Here is a 13208-nt window from a genome sequence, read left to right as displayed (position 1 = left end):
CGGGGGGCGGGGGGGGGGGGGGGGAGGTGCACTCCTCGTCCCGGCTCCTCCTGCCTGTGCGCGGCGGCCCTTTGAGGGATGTGGTGTCCGGCCCCCCAGGGAGATGCGAGAGACCAACGGGCTGCTCAGGGAGGAGCTGGAGGGCCTGCGGCGGCGGCTGGGGCGCCAGGAGAAGATGCAGGAAAGCCTGGCGGTCCTGGAGCTGGAGAAGGAGGTGAGGCTGGGGGCGTGCTGCATGTGGGGGACCCCGGGTGTTTCGGGCCCGCCTTGCGCTTGCCCGCCTGAGATGTGGAAGCTGCCGGCCGGGCTGGTGCCGTGGGCGGAGCAGCGGCCCCGGAGCCGCCTGGCCGCACGTGTGGGTGCCGGCGAGCTGGCCCGCGGTGGGGAGACTCCACCGGGAGCCAGCGGGCCCCTGGTCGCGGATCGTTGTGCAGGCGGGGGGCCGAGGCGGGTGTCCTGTGGGGAGGACCCGGCCCCCTGCCGTGGGGGCGTCGAGGTGGAGGAGGGTGAGCGCTTCCAGAAGCCGGAGAGAGGGCCAGGAGTGGGTTCTTCCTGAGAGCCTCCAGGAGGAGCTGTGAGAGCGCGTGCTCTGTTCTCAGCCCCCCGGAAGAAATTGGAAAACTGGTACAGATAGGGGACGTGGTGCGGGGCGCCTGACACAGACCGGCTCCCACCCGCAGATGGGACGGACGCCCGGCTCCGTTTCCTCTCCTGTGTCTGCTGTTGGGACGCATGCTGGCGTTTGTGGGACGTGCTCGTAGAGCTGGTGTGAGGGCGCGGTGCCGAAAGCATCCCGTGGGCGCTTCTCCCGTGGGCGCTTCTCCCGTGGGCGCTCCGGGGGGCGCGGGAGCCTGTCTCGCCCGGTGCGCACACGTTACACTAGCGCTCAGCCTCCTGGTCTCTGTCTCCCGGTCTTGCTGTCCTTCTGCACGGCCCCCCCCCCCCAGGTCGTCCCCTGCCGCCTCACCTATGAGCCGTGCAGCCCTGCGTCGTTTCCTGGGTGGTGGCAGCGTGCTGGCAGCTGTCCCGCAGTTGGTCACAGCGGAGGCCTGTGGCCTCGCGGGGTGGGAGCCGAGCTCCTCGCAGGTGCTGGCTGACGTGTGAGCTTGGCCCGCAGACGCAGCCCCAGACGGAGTGTTTCCTCTGGACAGTTGTGACACCGGTTAAGGCTTTGTCTCTCGAGTCACACTGCCTCTGGGACATCCTGCCATGGATGCTCGCTGGCTCTGTGGCCCCGGGCAAGTTGCTTAACCTCTCCGTGCGCCTGTGTATCGAGGAGCATCAGAGTGTGCCTTGCAGGGTTGTGGGGGCTCCGTGAATTCACGGCGAGTACTTCCCCAGTGCCTGGCGTCGGTAGGTGGTCGCTAAGCATCGGCTCTGTGCCCAGCTCTGTTACCCGGCCCATGCCCTCACGTGGTAGGGGCCACTCGAGGGACTGAGGGAGTGCGGTGATGCCAGGACCGTGCTTCGCCCGGGCGACGGGCACGGGAGGCCGGACGAAGGCACGCGCTTCTTGCCCTCAGGTGGTTCCGTTCCAGAAGGGGAGGGAGACTGACCTGGAATGCAGGTCCGCGTGAAGCAGCGTGAGGAACGCAGGGTCAGGCAGCCCTGCGCGTGGCGCCAGGTGGGGGACGTCCCCACCTTCTCCCGTTCTCCCTGTGGGGCCACGTCCACTGTGGACACTTGGGCGCTAGGGCTGAGTGCATCTGCCCTGGGGCCCGGCGTCCCGTGGAACCCCTGGACCAGGGGAGGGGCGTGGGGTCTTGTGGCTTCAGCGCCCGGTCTGCCTCGGGGCCGCTCGGCCTGCTTCTTCCTGAGTCTGCGGGGCCGGCCGCAAAGGAGGCGCACTCGTAGTTGGGCGGGAGCCGTCTGCTCCGGAGCGGACTCCATGCCCCGAGGCGTTCAGCTGAGATGAGGGCAGGCTCTTCTGAGGGGTCAGGGAGACTTAACCTCCTCCTTGTCGCCGGCAGCTCCGCATGAGGCTGGGTGGTCTGGGGACCGACGTGGGGTTGTGTGAAGAAGGGCGGCGGGTCGCTCGCCGCGGAGGCCTTGGCAGGGGTGGGGGAAGATGCTGGGGTCGTGGCACCCTCAGCGTTCGCCTCCTTGTCTTTGCAGAAGCTGCTGGCAAAGCTGCAGAGCTGGGAGCGTCTGGAACAGACCACGGGCTTGAACATCAGGTAGGCGGAGGGCGCCCCCGGCGGTCAGGTCCTGCCTCCCCTGGCAGAAGCCCTGCTGCAGGCCGCCTGGCGGCTCGTGCAACAGCCTGTTGGGTTTGATGCGGCACTTCGCTGACAGGAGGGAAATGCAGCTAGGGGACTGTCCCTGCCCCGGTCTTAGCGTTCTCCTTTAAGGTCGGTGGTGGCGTGGTGGCAGGCGTTTGACCGCACTGCAGCGGTGGCTTCTGTTAAAGGACCTTTGCCTATACTGAGGGAGCGATTGCTTTTGGGGGCGAGCCATTCCCCTTAGGCAGATGGAAGACGGGGAGGTGGACTGAGTTGTCAGGGGTGAGAAGGGAGCATCGTTGTCCCGTCAGGACCCCGCGGCGTGCCAGCAGGGGAGCGGCAGGATGCAGAGGGGCAGCGGTGGGGGCAGCTGGGCGGTGAGCTGGCGCCTTGTCCTCTGATGGCCCGGACGGCCTGGGGGGGGGGGGCACCTTTCCACTGCTCCCTGCCGCCCGTCCTGGGGGCTGCTGCCCCTTGTTCTCCAGCATCGCTGCCTGTCCCTCGGTCCCCGGGACTTTGGGCCCCCCTGTGGATAGACTCCTCCCAACAGCTCTGTCCTCGTCTGGCTGTTCTGTTCTGGGCGAGGGCTGGTGGGAGACCAATCGTCCCCGTCCGTCTGCAGCTGTGGTGTTGCAGGAGCCTCTTGTTTCGTCAGCTTGTGCGACTTTAAGACTGTAGCTCCCTGTTGTCTTTCCTGCCGCTCTTGGAAACTGGGCCAAGATTGAGAGCCTTCTTTAAGGAGCTGTCCCGTAATTACGCTGTCCGAGGGCTGGTTCTGGAACCTGCCGTGGTTTCCATCAGCGTTACTGACTTCGGTGTCTGTCCCTTGTAAATGCCTCCTCGTCGTCTCTTTGCCCCGCTGAGTCCCAGAGGACAGACGAGGCTGCTGTTCCTTCCTGAGCTGCACCCGCTGCCAGATTCGTGGAGGGCTGACCCGGTGGTGCCTCACCGACTCTCTGGGCTTAGTAACTCACCAGAACGCTTCCCTCCTGCACCTAGGGAGGCTCGTCAGAAGAGAAACCTCTGTGACTTCTTTCTCTTGTGGGAGATCAGAGGCCCACTCGTGCCCGAGCAGACCAGCTGGCGGAGTGTCTGAACGCCCAGCGTGTGCCACAAAGCCCTCGACATCAGTCAGTCCTGGGGCTGGCGCACAGCTGGCAGTCGCCTCTGGCCGGGGCGGAAAGTGTGGTTCCTCCTCTGGCCCTTTGGTCTCGCTTCCAAATCGGAGGGCCTCCCTGAGTGTGGCTGGCACGCAGGGGGGGATGCGGGGGGGCCTGCGGAGGTCTGCGGGCTGACCGCCAGCTGGGGTGCTGCTTCTGCCTGGTCACGTGCCTGTGTGTGTGTGTGTGTCATGCGTTCGCTCGGCGGCCGGGCCCTGGAGAGGCAGAGGAGGGGGGGGGTCGAGGGCTCTCAGAGGTGGGGGCTGCTTGGGGCGGGCGGGAGGGAGAGGAGGGTGTGAGTCTGTCCCTGGCGTCTCTGCCCTCCCCTGGCTCGTGGGCCCCTCGCCAATCTGTGCCTGGCCCTGGGCCAGTGTTCCCGTCGCCGGGAATGCGGCGCTCGCCTGGCCGTGTGTGTGGAGGCTTACGAGTCACGTACTGCGGAGCGGTGCTGGCCTCCCTTCTGAGCAGCCGGAGGCTTCTGGGGAGGCGGTGAGGCGTCCTTGTGGCCCTTGCCTCCCGGCACCCCTGGTGAGCGTCCCCCGGAGGGGCAGGTTTTCTGTCATGTGCCCGGTCACCCTGTGCCTGGCCACCGCGGGGGCCCCCGGGGAACCTCAGTGTCTCCTGTTCACCCTTCCTGTCCGCAGCAGGGCTCCTGGGTGGGCTTCACCTCCAGTCACTTGTGTCCCTCTGAGGTGGGTCCGTGTGTCCTGTAACAGTCGGTGGGTCGCAGGCTTGTGTGTTGGTCCAAATGCAGGGAGTCGGCCTGTCCAAGACCGCACTTGACCTTGAATGCCGTGAGGAGGGGTTGGGCCATCCTCTTTTGTCAGGTCTTGGGCAGTTGGAGGTTTGTGAGCGGGGAGGGAGACCTGGGGGAGCCTACGTCCGGCAGAGTTGAATATGGGGAGGGAGACGGGCGGAGGGAAATAGGGCACAGGGAGAAGTTGGGATCCCTGCAAGGAGGGAGGGGTGGACCCGGTCGGGAGCGCTGAGACCACTGTGGGTGGCCGGGGTGGGTCGGCCCCGGGTGGGTGTAGGGTGGGTGGCCTCCGACAGCGTAGCCGTCGTGTCTGCGGCTCACTCTCAGACCTCGGTGAGCGGTGCCTGAATCTCTGTTTGGCCTCCGCCTGGCCCTCAGGGTTGTGGGGCTGTCTTGTGCCTCATCTTACACGTCTGCGAGTGGAAAGATTTTTCTAGAATAGTGGTTTCTCACCGTGGAAGTCAGACCTTCTCCCTGTGAAAACCTGTTTTCACGCTAGGCCGGGGGCTTGCGCCCCCAGAGCAAGACCAGCCGGCTCCGAGAGACGGCAGTGAGTTCCAGTCCAGCAGGTGCCCCGGAAGCAGGAGCTGGAGGGGCCGGGAGGGCCTTAGGACCTTAGGACCTGGCAGGCTTGATTCTCCTGGCCTTTAGGCCAGGGCTTTGCCGCCACTTTGGGACTGAAGGGACTCGCTTGGCGTGTGTCGCTTGGTGTGTGTCGTGACCCCCAGGCCCCGGATCCTGTCCAGGGTTTCCTGGGGTTTGAGAGCTGCCGCCACTAGGTGGCGCCCCCGGCCCCGTGATCCTGCTCCCTGCGCCTTGAGCGCCTCGGGCCCTTTGGCTTTCTGGCTCCAGACCTCTGCCTGTAGTTCTTCCTGGCCCTCTGCTGCTCCCCGTGGACCTCACGTGCTACGGCCACGGCCTGGAGGAGTAGCCTGTAGGTGGCCGGCTGGCTGCCGTTGACTGTCCCACCCCTGCCCTGTTCTTGCCCAGCCTCTCATCCTCAAATGCTTGATGCCTATGAGATTCTGGTGTCTTAGCACAGATATTCCTTGCATGGGCTTTCCTCTGGGCGCAAGGCTGTGGCTCTTCGCACGTTCTTGGAGGGCCCTGCGGCCTTGCCAAGGTTGGGAATAGGTCGGGTCTAACGCCTGGAACAGACCAACCCCCTGGAGTTGACACGGCCTGACCGTTGCCACCTTTCTCCCGGTTCGGGATTTCTCACATCCTGAGGAGCCCAGAGGTGTCAGGGAGCTGGTTATGTGAGCTGGCTGGGGCGGTCCGGCAGTGTGACCCTGTAGGGAAGCCCCGTGCCAGTTTCCTTGTCTGCCAGACAGCCTCGTCCACCCGGATGTCGCTGGACGCCTGTCTCCAGCACGTGGGTCCTGTGGGTTGGAGGCAGGTGGGCCGCCGGACTCGGAGAGTCCTGGTGGGAAGGAATACTGCACCGTGTTGGGTGGGGCCTGCGTACTCGGGGGGCGGGGGGGAGGGTGGTGCCTGCAGGTCCCCATCCCGGGGCAGCGAAAGCCGACTGAGGGGTTCGGCAGCAGTACACAGATCGCGCCGGCGTGCGGAGAGCTGTGACGTGCTGAGCCTTGTCCGGGGAGCGCGGCCCGGCGGAAAGGTTTGAAGGTGCTGAAGGCGGACACCAGGAGACACTCTGTGTCTGTGTCAGCCTGGATGTGACCTTCCGGGGGCACTGGGGAAAGACTGACCGAGAGGCCGGTGGGAAAATGGAGCAAAGGGGGTACCTGCAGCAGTAGACGGGCCTTTCCCTTCAGACAACCGGGGTCGTTTGCTATTTAAATAGGTTAGAGAGGAAACGTGATCGTCTCGGTAGGTGCGGAGGCGTTGGTGGGAACTCAGCACCCACGCACGATCGCAACCTTTGAGCAATGTAGGAGTGGAAGGGTCCCCCCCTCCCCAAGATGCGGCACCTGCTGTCCCTGCGTCTAGCCCGCCCTCTCCCCGCTCCTCTGCGGCGGCAGTGGCGGTGCGGCCAGCGCACAGTGGGAGAGAGGAGGAAAGGCCCGCGGCCGGGCGGGAGGACGTAAAGCTGCCTCTGGTGGGGGGCAGCACGATCGTCCGTGTAGGACGTCTCTGGGCATCTGTAAAGAGCCGGAAGTAGTAGGTCTGGCAGGTTCACAGTTACGAGGACAACGCGCACAAGCGGACTGAGTTTCTGTGTGCCAGCAGCGAACAGTTGGAGGCACGCAGCCCCGAAGAGTCGCGTTGGAAATGTGAGGCTGAATGCAACGGAAATCTGCACGCTGTAAAGTAGAAGTTCTTTCTAGAATAACAGGAAGTCACCTAGCAGTGATATCAGCAATTGGAGAGCGATCCCGTGCTCGCAGGTTGGAGGAGTCCGTGGTGGGGACACGTCAGTGTGCTAAAATTCATACTCACCTCCAGTGCATTCCAACCAAAGTCCCAGCAGGCCTTTTGGTAGAAAGCAGCAAACTGATTCTGGAGTTTCTATGGAGACGGAAAGGATCTAGAATAGCCAGCCTTGTTTTTGAAAAGAAACCGTGGGCTTATGATGGTTAATTTCCAGACGCACCATAAACCGTATTGATCAAGGCAGTGGGTTAATGGTATAAGGATAGACTTACACGCCGACGGAAAAGACTGGAAAGTTCCGGAATAACCCAAGAGTATGGAATCTGTTGGTCTCCATTGAAGGTGACAAGATAAATCAGTGGGAAAGAGTCAGTCTTCCGCAGACGGTGCTGATGCAGGGGGATGTCTGTATGGACAGATGTAGATTCTGGTCCCTTACTGTTCCAGCATTGAACCAGTGGGGCGTGGACCTAACCTGGGGAAACACCAAGGCTCTGGAAGCTTAGGACACAAAAGCGTGAACCAAAGATGAAAAAAATCGGTCACTTAGAGTTCCCCAAGACGAGAAACACCTTTGCTCTCCGAAAGACGCAGTGAAGGCAAGAGGCAAACCCTGGGCCAGGAGAAAATCTTTGTGATGCGTCCGGGTAGGTTGACGGGAGACCACAGCCAGATCTTGCTTAAAAGCTGGGCAGAAGACAAAAGATAACTTCATGGAAGAGGGTCCACAGGCGTGAATAAGGAGGGGACTGACGCTCGGCATCATTTGTCATTTGGGGGGCACTGGGACGCTGCAGCTGGCCCCGTGGGATGGCTGGGACCACAGGCTGGTCACACCAGGGGCCGTGACGGTGCGAGCAGCCCGCCGCAGGGGCAAGGTGAGTGGGGAGCCACGTGGCACTTGGGAAACCATTTGGTGGCTTCCTGCAGGTTTACGACGTGACCTGGCTCTTCCGTCCTGGTTCTCACCCAAGAGAGGTGGAAACGCGCCTCACAAAGACGAGTCCCGGAGTCTTCACAGCGGCCTATTCCCACCAGCCTGCGCGTGTGGACGGCGGGTTTGCCCGGCCGCGGGGAGTGGGTCGACGCGTCCTCAGGGGGTGCTCCGCAGCCACGAGCGATGAGCCCGACTATGGTGCTTGGACGTGGGGGAGACCTGCTGACGCCGGGTGCTAGGAGGCCACGCACGTCTCGGGTGGGGATGCGATGGGGGCGTGAGGGGCCCTGGCAACGTGCCGGGAGTCGCCTGCCCTCGGCTACTGTGGCGGCCGCTCGCGTGTGCGTGCTCGTACGTGCGTCCCGCCTCTGTGGAGCTGATCTGTGGGCGATGGGAGGCTGTGGTGGGGGTGCTGAAGCTTCCATTTTGGGTGGAGCCCATCCCCTGAGCCGGTCGGGCCCGTGGGCAGTGGGACTGACCCGGGCTCTGTCTGCCGGGCTGCGTCTTGGGGCCTCGGGGCAGGTGCCGTGGGCATGACTGCTTAAATTCACCACTGGCGGTGGGGGGGGGGGGGGGGGTCGGGTCGGGGGGGGGGCAGGAGGGAGGAGGACAGAAAGTGAAAGTCGCCTTCCTTCCTCCCGCCCTCCCCTGACCGCTGCCCTCCCACCTCGCATCGCCCTCAGCCAGGCTGGCTCTCTGTCACCGCCGCCCGGTCCCCATCGTGCAGTGCTCTCGTGCCTGGGGTGCTCTTCTCAGAGGAGGGGGCCTGGGGTCCCCGTGCTCACCCCCGGTGTGTCCAGGCACCGTCCGCTGCCTCTGTTCTCGTGTGGCTTTCTGGAAGTCGTACGAGCACGCGAGGCCTGTGGTGCCCTCCATCACAGGGCGCTCGGTCCGTGTCCTTCACGTTCCCGGTGGATTTCCAGCGGTCCTTCCGCACTGGCACGCGGCACTGCCGAACCGAAGAGCTGCACGGCGCTCCGCGAAGTGGACGAGCTCTGTGTTGCCTCAGGCCCGTTGGCGGACACTTCGGTTCGCGGTGTCAGCGGCGCCTGAGTGGCCCGACGGATTCTCAAGCAGGTGTTTTGCCTCCAAGACGGACGTGCTTGAGATTGGCAGATGGTGCCTGACTGCCCTCCAGAAACGCCGTCCCGGCGTACGAGTGGCACCGCTTAGTTTGGGCGGCACGCTCTCCGAGGTCTCGGCAGAGACGCAGTGTGGGGCCGCGGTGCCGCGAGGAGGCAGGACTCTCCAGCGGGCGGCTTTTGAAAAGCTCGTTTGGCGGTTCCCCATGTAGGAAGCCTTATCAGCGGGCCTGGAATGCACGTTGAGTCCCTCTGTAGTCAAGCCCCTAATTTTGTAGAGGAAGTGACTTGCTGGTGGCGTGTGAGCCTCTGCGATTTGGCTCCTTCCCCCGTCCTTTTGTCCCCGGATCTGGCCTGGTTTCAGTCCGGCTGGGAGGGCGTAGTGCCTGTCAGGAAGCCCGCAGGTTCGACGGAGTGACGGGTCTCGGAGGATGTTGGCGCTAGGGAGGCCGAGAGACTGGCGGGTCTCGCTGGCTCTCAGGCCTGGCGGCCGTGCCCCTGAAACTGCTGGCCTGTCACCCGCAATGGACACGGGAACCCGGCACCGACCTGCATGCTTCCTTCTCAGCGGCCTTTGTTGGCTGGCCAGGTGACCGGTCGCCCCTGATGTGTGATGTGTGAGGCCAGTCAGGATGACAGTGAGGCGGAGCATGATTCCTTCTTATTGGCCGCCCCTGACACCTTTGTGGCCGCCCGTCCTCTGGTCGCCATTTCTAATGCCCTGGGTCTGGGGTCGCTCGGGATGCGAGGCGCTGCCGGTGCTGGGGGGGGGGAGGGGTGCCGTCAAGCTTCTTTCACCGTTTCTCTTGGTTTCGGTTTGGTTTCTTTTGCGGCTCCAGACGAGGAGGAGGAGGTTGGGCAAGAGTCTCACCTTCTGGGTGCTTGCAAGTGTGGCTCTTTCTTGTGGCCTCAGCCGTGGACGTGGCATTGTTCCTTCACCGGCTCCTTTGTCTACCGGAAGCTGTTCTCTGGGAGCCCCGGCCCCGGAGGGGCGCCTTCACCCACCCTGGGCTCTCTGTCGGCCTGCGCTCCTGGGGCGGGCTGGGCCCCGGCGGCCCCAGAGCTGTGCCGGCAGGGCCCAGAGACTTGTGAGCCCATCCCGGCTCTGCAGGTCCCCGCGGAGGCCAGCGACAGAAGCAGGCGTTGTCGTGATTGACTCTCGGCCACGTGTTTGTCCCTCTGCTGGGCATCCTCAGTCTTCGGTCTCGTGAAGGAAGAGCGGGGCTTGTGTTCAGAGGCTCCGAGCCTGGCAGCCAGCGCATGTGGTAGACGTTTGCCGAGTGAGTCGTGATAGGACTGCTCTGCTTTTGTGCATCCGTGTGTGTGCTTAGCTGTGACTTGGGACGGGGCCCCTGTCGGCTGGCTTGGCTGCGGCGACAAGGCTCCCGTGTTGTTCACACTGTTGTGATCCGGTGGGAATCAGACGACAGGTGCGGCAGAGAGCTTCCTGACAACCGACTTTCTTCAGCTGCTACAGCCCATCCTGGGTCCGGGGGAGCAGCCCCGGCCCGTCCCTTGCTCCCCATTGAGGTTTCAGATGTGAGTCTGGCCTCCGCTCGCCAGAAGCGGGCAGAAGCGGGCGTGCGTGGCGAGGCTGGACGGAGCAGCATCCCCGACGGGCCGGCTCCCCACACCGGGCCCCGCTGCGGCAGTCCCGGACGGGGCTGGGCTGCCCAGGGGGCTGTGACGGGGACCGCAGCCTGGGGCACAGTCCTGTCCCCTCTGCCCCCGTGCGCACAGCAGGCCGTGCCTACCGCACCGTGGGCAATACAAGCTGGGCAGCGCTTTCCTGGAGGGGCTCCGCCCTGTGTGTGGTCACCCTGGCCGCGCAGACGGTGGGGCAGGTGCCCTGTCCCAGGTGGACGTGCCTGGTGGTTCAGCACTTGCGGTGTGGCCCTCGAAGCGCTTTGGAGGGCTTCACTCCAGCTTTATGGACACGGCCCTTCTGCCTCTGTACATCGTGTTAAATCGATTGTAAAAAGTCTAAAGCCAGGTAGCGAAAGGATTTAGACAAAACAGGCTATGCTGGGTTACCCGGGGATTAGGTTGGAGAGAGAGGAGGCACCTCCCTGTTCGGTTGCTGCAAACTTGGAGAGGCCTTATTGAAGTCCTCCTGGGGGGTCCTCCCTCGTCCCTGCCCAGGTCCCCCACCCCCAGGCAGAGGGGGAGGGGGCTGGGAGCTGCCTGGAAACATGGACTCTGGTTGTGTGGACACGAGCTGGGGGTCGCGGCTTGGAGGGTGGCTGGCCTTTGTGAGCACCGAGTGGGAGCCCACGTGTCCGTGAAGCAGGGTCACGGCACGAGCGCAGATTTGTGTTCTTAGAAGCCAAGCGGGGTTATCCGTTAGATGGTGGCTGCCAATCGGCACGGGACTGCGGGGCGGCCGCGATGGGCCGGCCGTGTGACGTGGCTTTGCTGCACTGTTGCTTCTGTGTCGTTCCCACTGTTCCCGGGTACGAAGCCCGGACCTCCCTGTCGTCGTTGGCGTCTCAGGGACAGAACGCTGGGGCACGCGTTGACGCCTCTGCACCGCACCGCGCCCCCCCCGCGGCTCTGGTGCGCCGCGCGGGCTTCAGGCCCCGGTGGCGGTGGGGATGGCGTCTGGGCCAGATGGGAGGACGCTCCTCAGACCTGCTGTGTACCGCAGGCTCTGGCCGTGGCCACAGGTGGGCTCTTGTCTCCTGGGAAACGTGCCCTACAGCGAGTGGCCGTCCTGAGGACGAGGAGGAGGCAGGGCATGTAGGAAGAAGGCGTGCAGGTGCAGGGAGAGGCGAGGACCAGCTGGGTAGGCGCCAGGGGGTGGCGGCGGCCACCCCCCAGGTGCTGGTACTGCCGTGCCCGGTCTTCGTGTGGCACAGCTGGGACCAGGAGGCCTGGGTCTTTCTCACTCGGGCTGCCGGCCGCGAGTGCACCCTGGACGGGCGGGAGTGGAGACCCTTGGCCTGGAGCGGGGGCCCTGCTCGGCGGTTCCTCCCGCCCTCACGTCTCCTCCAAGTCTTAGTTCCGTGGAGGCCACGGCGGGTTTGTCCTTGGCGAGGAGGTGCGGCGTTAATTGTTCCCATGTCTGCTGTCGCTCTTTCGTTTCGCTTCCACAGGTGCTCATCTTGAGTGAGGTTCCCGTGCGGCCGCAAGTGGGGTCTTTACTTGAGGGCACGCATTCGTGGTGACAGGCGGTGGCGTGGTGGGGACCCCGGGCGTCTCCGGGCACAGACGCGGAGGCCTCAGGGCTTCGGGAAGTTCACTGGGTGTTTTCTGTGGCCTGTGGGAAGCCGTTGTGGAGCGACCGGGGTCATTTGAGATCACAGGGGGCTGGAGACCCTCGTCTGAACACGCGCTGCGTTCACGTGGCTCGGCGTTGAGAAGACGTGTCGGGGCGATGGGGACAGTTCTCCTCTTGCTCTGCCGGCCACAGGCCTCCCTTCCTGCCGGCCGCTGGCACTGCTGGCTTTGGTACGTCTTTGCGCAAGTGCTCGATGCACGTGCACCTGACGTGTCTGCCGGCACGCGCCGCGTTGAGCCCCCGCTCACCGTGTTGGAGGCGCTGGTCCAAGCTCTCTCGCTCTGTGTCACGCCCCGAGAGCCCAGTTTCTGAAAGGCACGCGATGCTTCCTCCTGCGTGTGGTATAGTTAGGGGACGGGGCGGGAGACTGTCCCCTCTGCAGAGTTTGGGGGTCCCCGAGGCCAGTCTTAGTTTCAGTGATGGCTGGAAGGGCTGCGGGCTCCAGGAAGCTGTGTCTCACAGCTGTGGGGCTGTAGGGCTGGGAGCGGCACACCGCCGGGTCACCGACCAGTGGCCTGTCTCCACCCTTAATCTGAGTCCCTTCACCCCTGAGGAAAGGAACCTGTTCCAGCCGGCTTGCTTTAATGACTTTCATTAACCGACTTAATGAGGCCTGTACTCAGGAAGTCTGTTTTTATTGGCCAGTGATTCCATGTCCCTTATCGATGTCTTGCCTGGGGAAGGACCATCGAAGCTTTGGTTGCAAGTTATCTTCCTGGATCGGTCAGTCGGTGGGGCACGGAGGCCACAGGCTGTCCCTGCCAAGGATCCCCAGTGTCCTTCCTGTCCCACTTGTCGTGGAGAGCCCGTGGGTAGAATGTATGGTGGGCGAGTTTGTGCGCTGGGCACGGCCGCCCAAGTGCATGCTCCCCGCCTCGTGGGAGGTACACGTTCTTGAAAGCACCACCCAGACGGCGGAAGGGATAGCCGGGCCTAGGACAGCACTTTCTGTACTCGGGGAGCCTTTGGGGGGCCCTGGCCCAGGGGAGGGGTGGGGTAGGCGGTGGCAGGGCAGGGCAGGGATGAAGTGTGAAGGGGAGGGTGAGTGTGCAGCCCAGGACAGAGGCCACAGGCTGCTGAGCAGGCCGAGGGATGGGGCGGGCAGCCGGCTGTGACAGTGACTGGCTCCAGTTTGGAGCAGGGGTGCCACAGGGACAGAGCAGAGGCTGAGAGACGTCCTCAGCACGCGAGACAGGAGGTGACCTGGCCCAGTTGGGGGCCTGGGAGGGTGCAGGCAGATGGGGCAGACATGGGGATAGGTTTTGGCTCTTAGGAAGGGAGAGCTGTGGACTCTATGTAGCACATGTGCGTTTGAAGGGTCACAGAAATAGCCAGAGGGAGTTGTCACGGGTGCGCAGCTCTGGATTTGAGGGCTCCCTCTGGGTCATCTTCGCATGACCGCTAGCAGAGGTGGCCAGGCCGGCCTAGGGAGC

General features: G+C 64.0%; 1 protein-coding gene across 4 annotated transcripts in view; it reads left to right on the top strand.

The window, feature by feature from the left end:
* The window catches only part of MAD1L1 (mitotic arrest deficient 1 like 1), a 318460-nt gene that overhangs the window by 12471 nt on the left and 292781 nt on the right, over positions 1 to 13208 (top strand). For all 4 annotated transcript variants that reach the window (XM_058712035.1, XM_058712036.1, XM_058712034.1 and 1 more), the window contains exons 8-9: positions 100 to 214; positions 2116 to 2177. In XM_058712035.1, coding sequence (XP_058568018.1) covers positions 100 to 214; positions 2116 to 2177 — 177 coding nt within the window. The remainder of the gene's footprint in view (positions 1 to 99; positions 215 to 2115; positions 2178 to 13208) is intronic.

Source organism: Neofelis nebulosa, chromosome 18 (assembly GCF_028018385.1).
Source record: "Neofelis nebulosa isolate mNeoNeb1 chromosome 18, mNeoNeb1.pri, whole genome shotgun sequence".
Taxonomy (NCBI): domain Eukaryota; kingdom Metazoa; phylum Chordata; class Mammalia; order Carnivora; family Felidae; genus Neofelis; species Neofelis nebulosa.
This window is presented reverse-complemented; position numbering and strand designations above follow the sequence as displayed.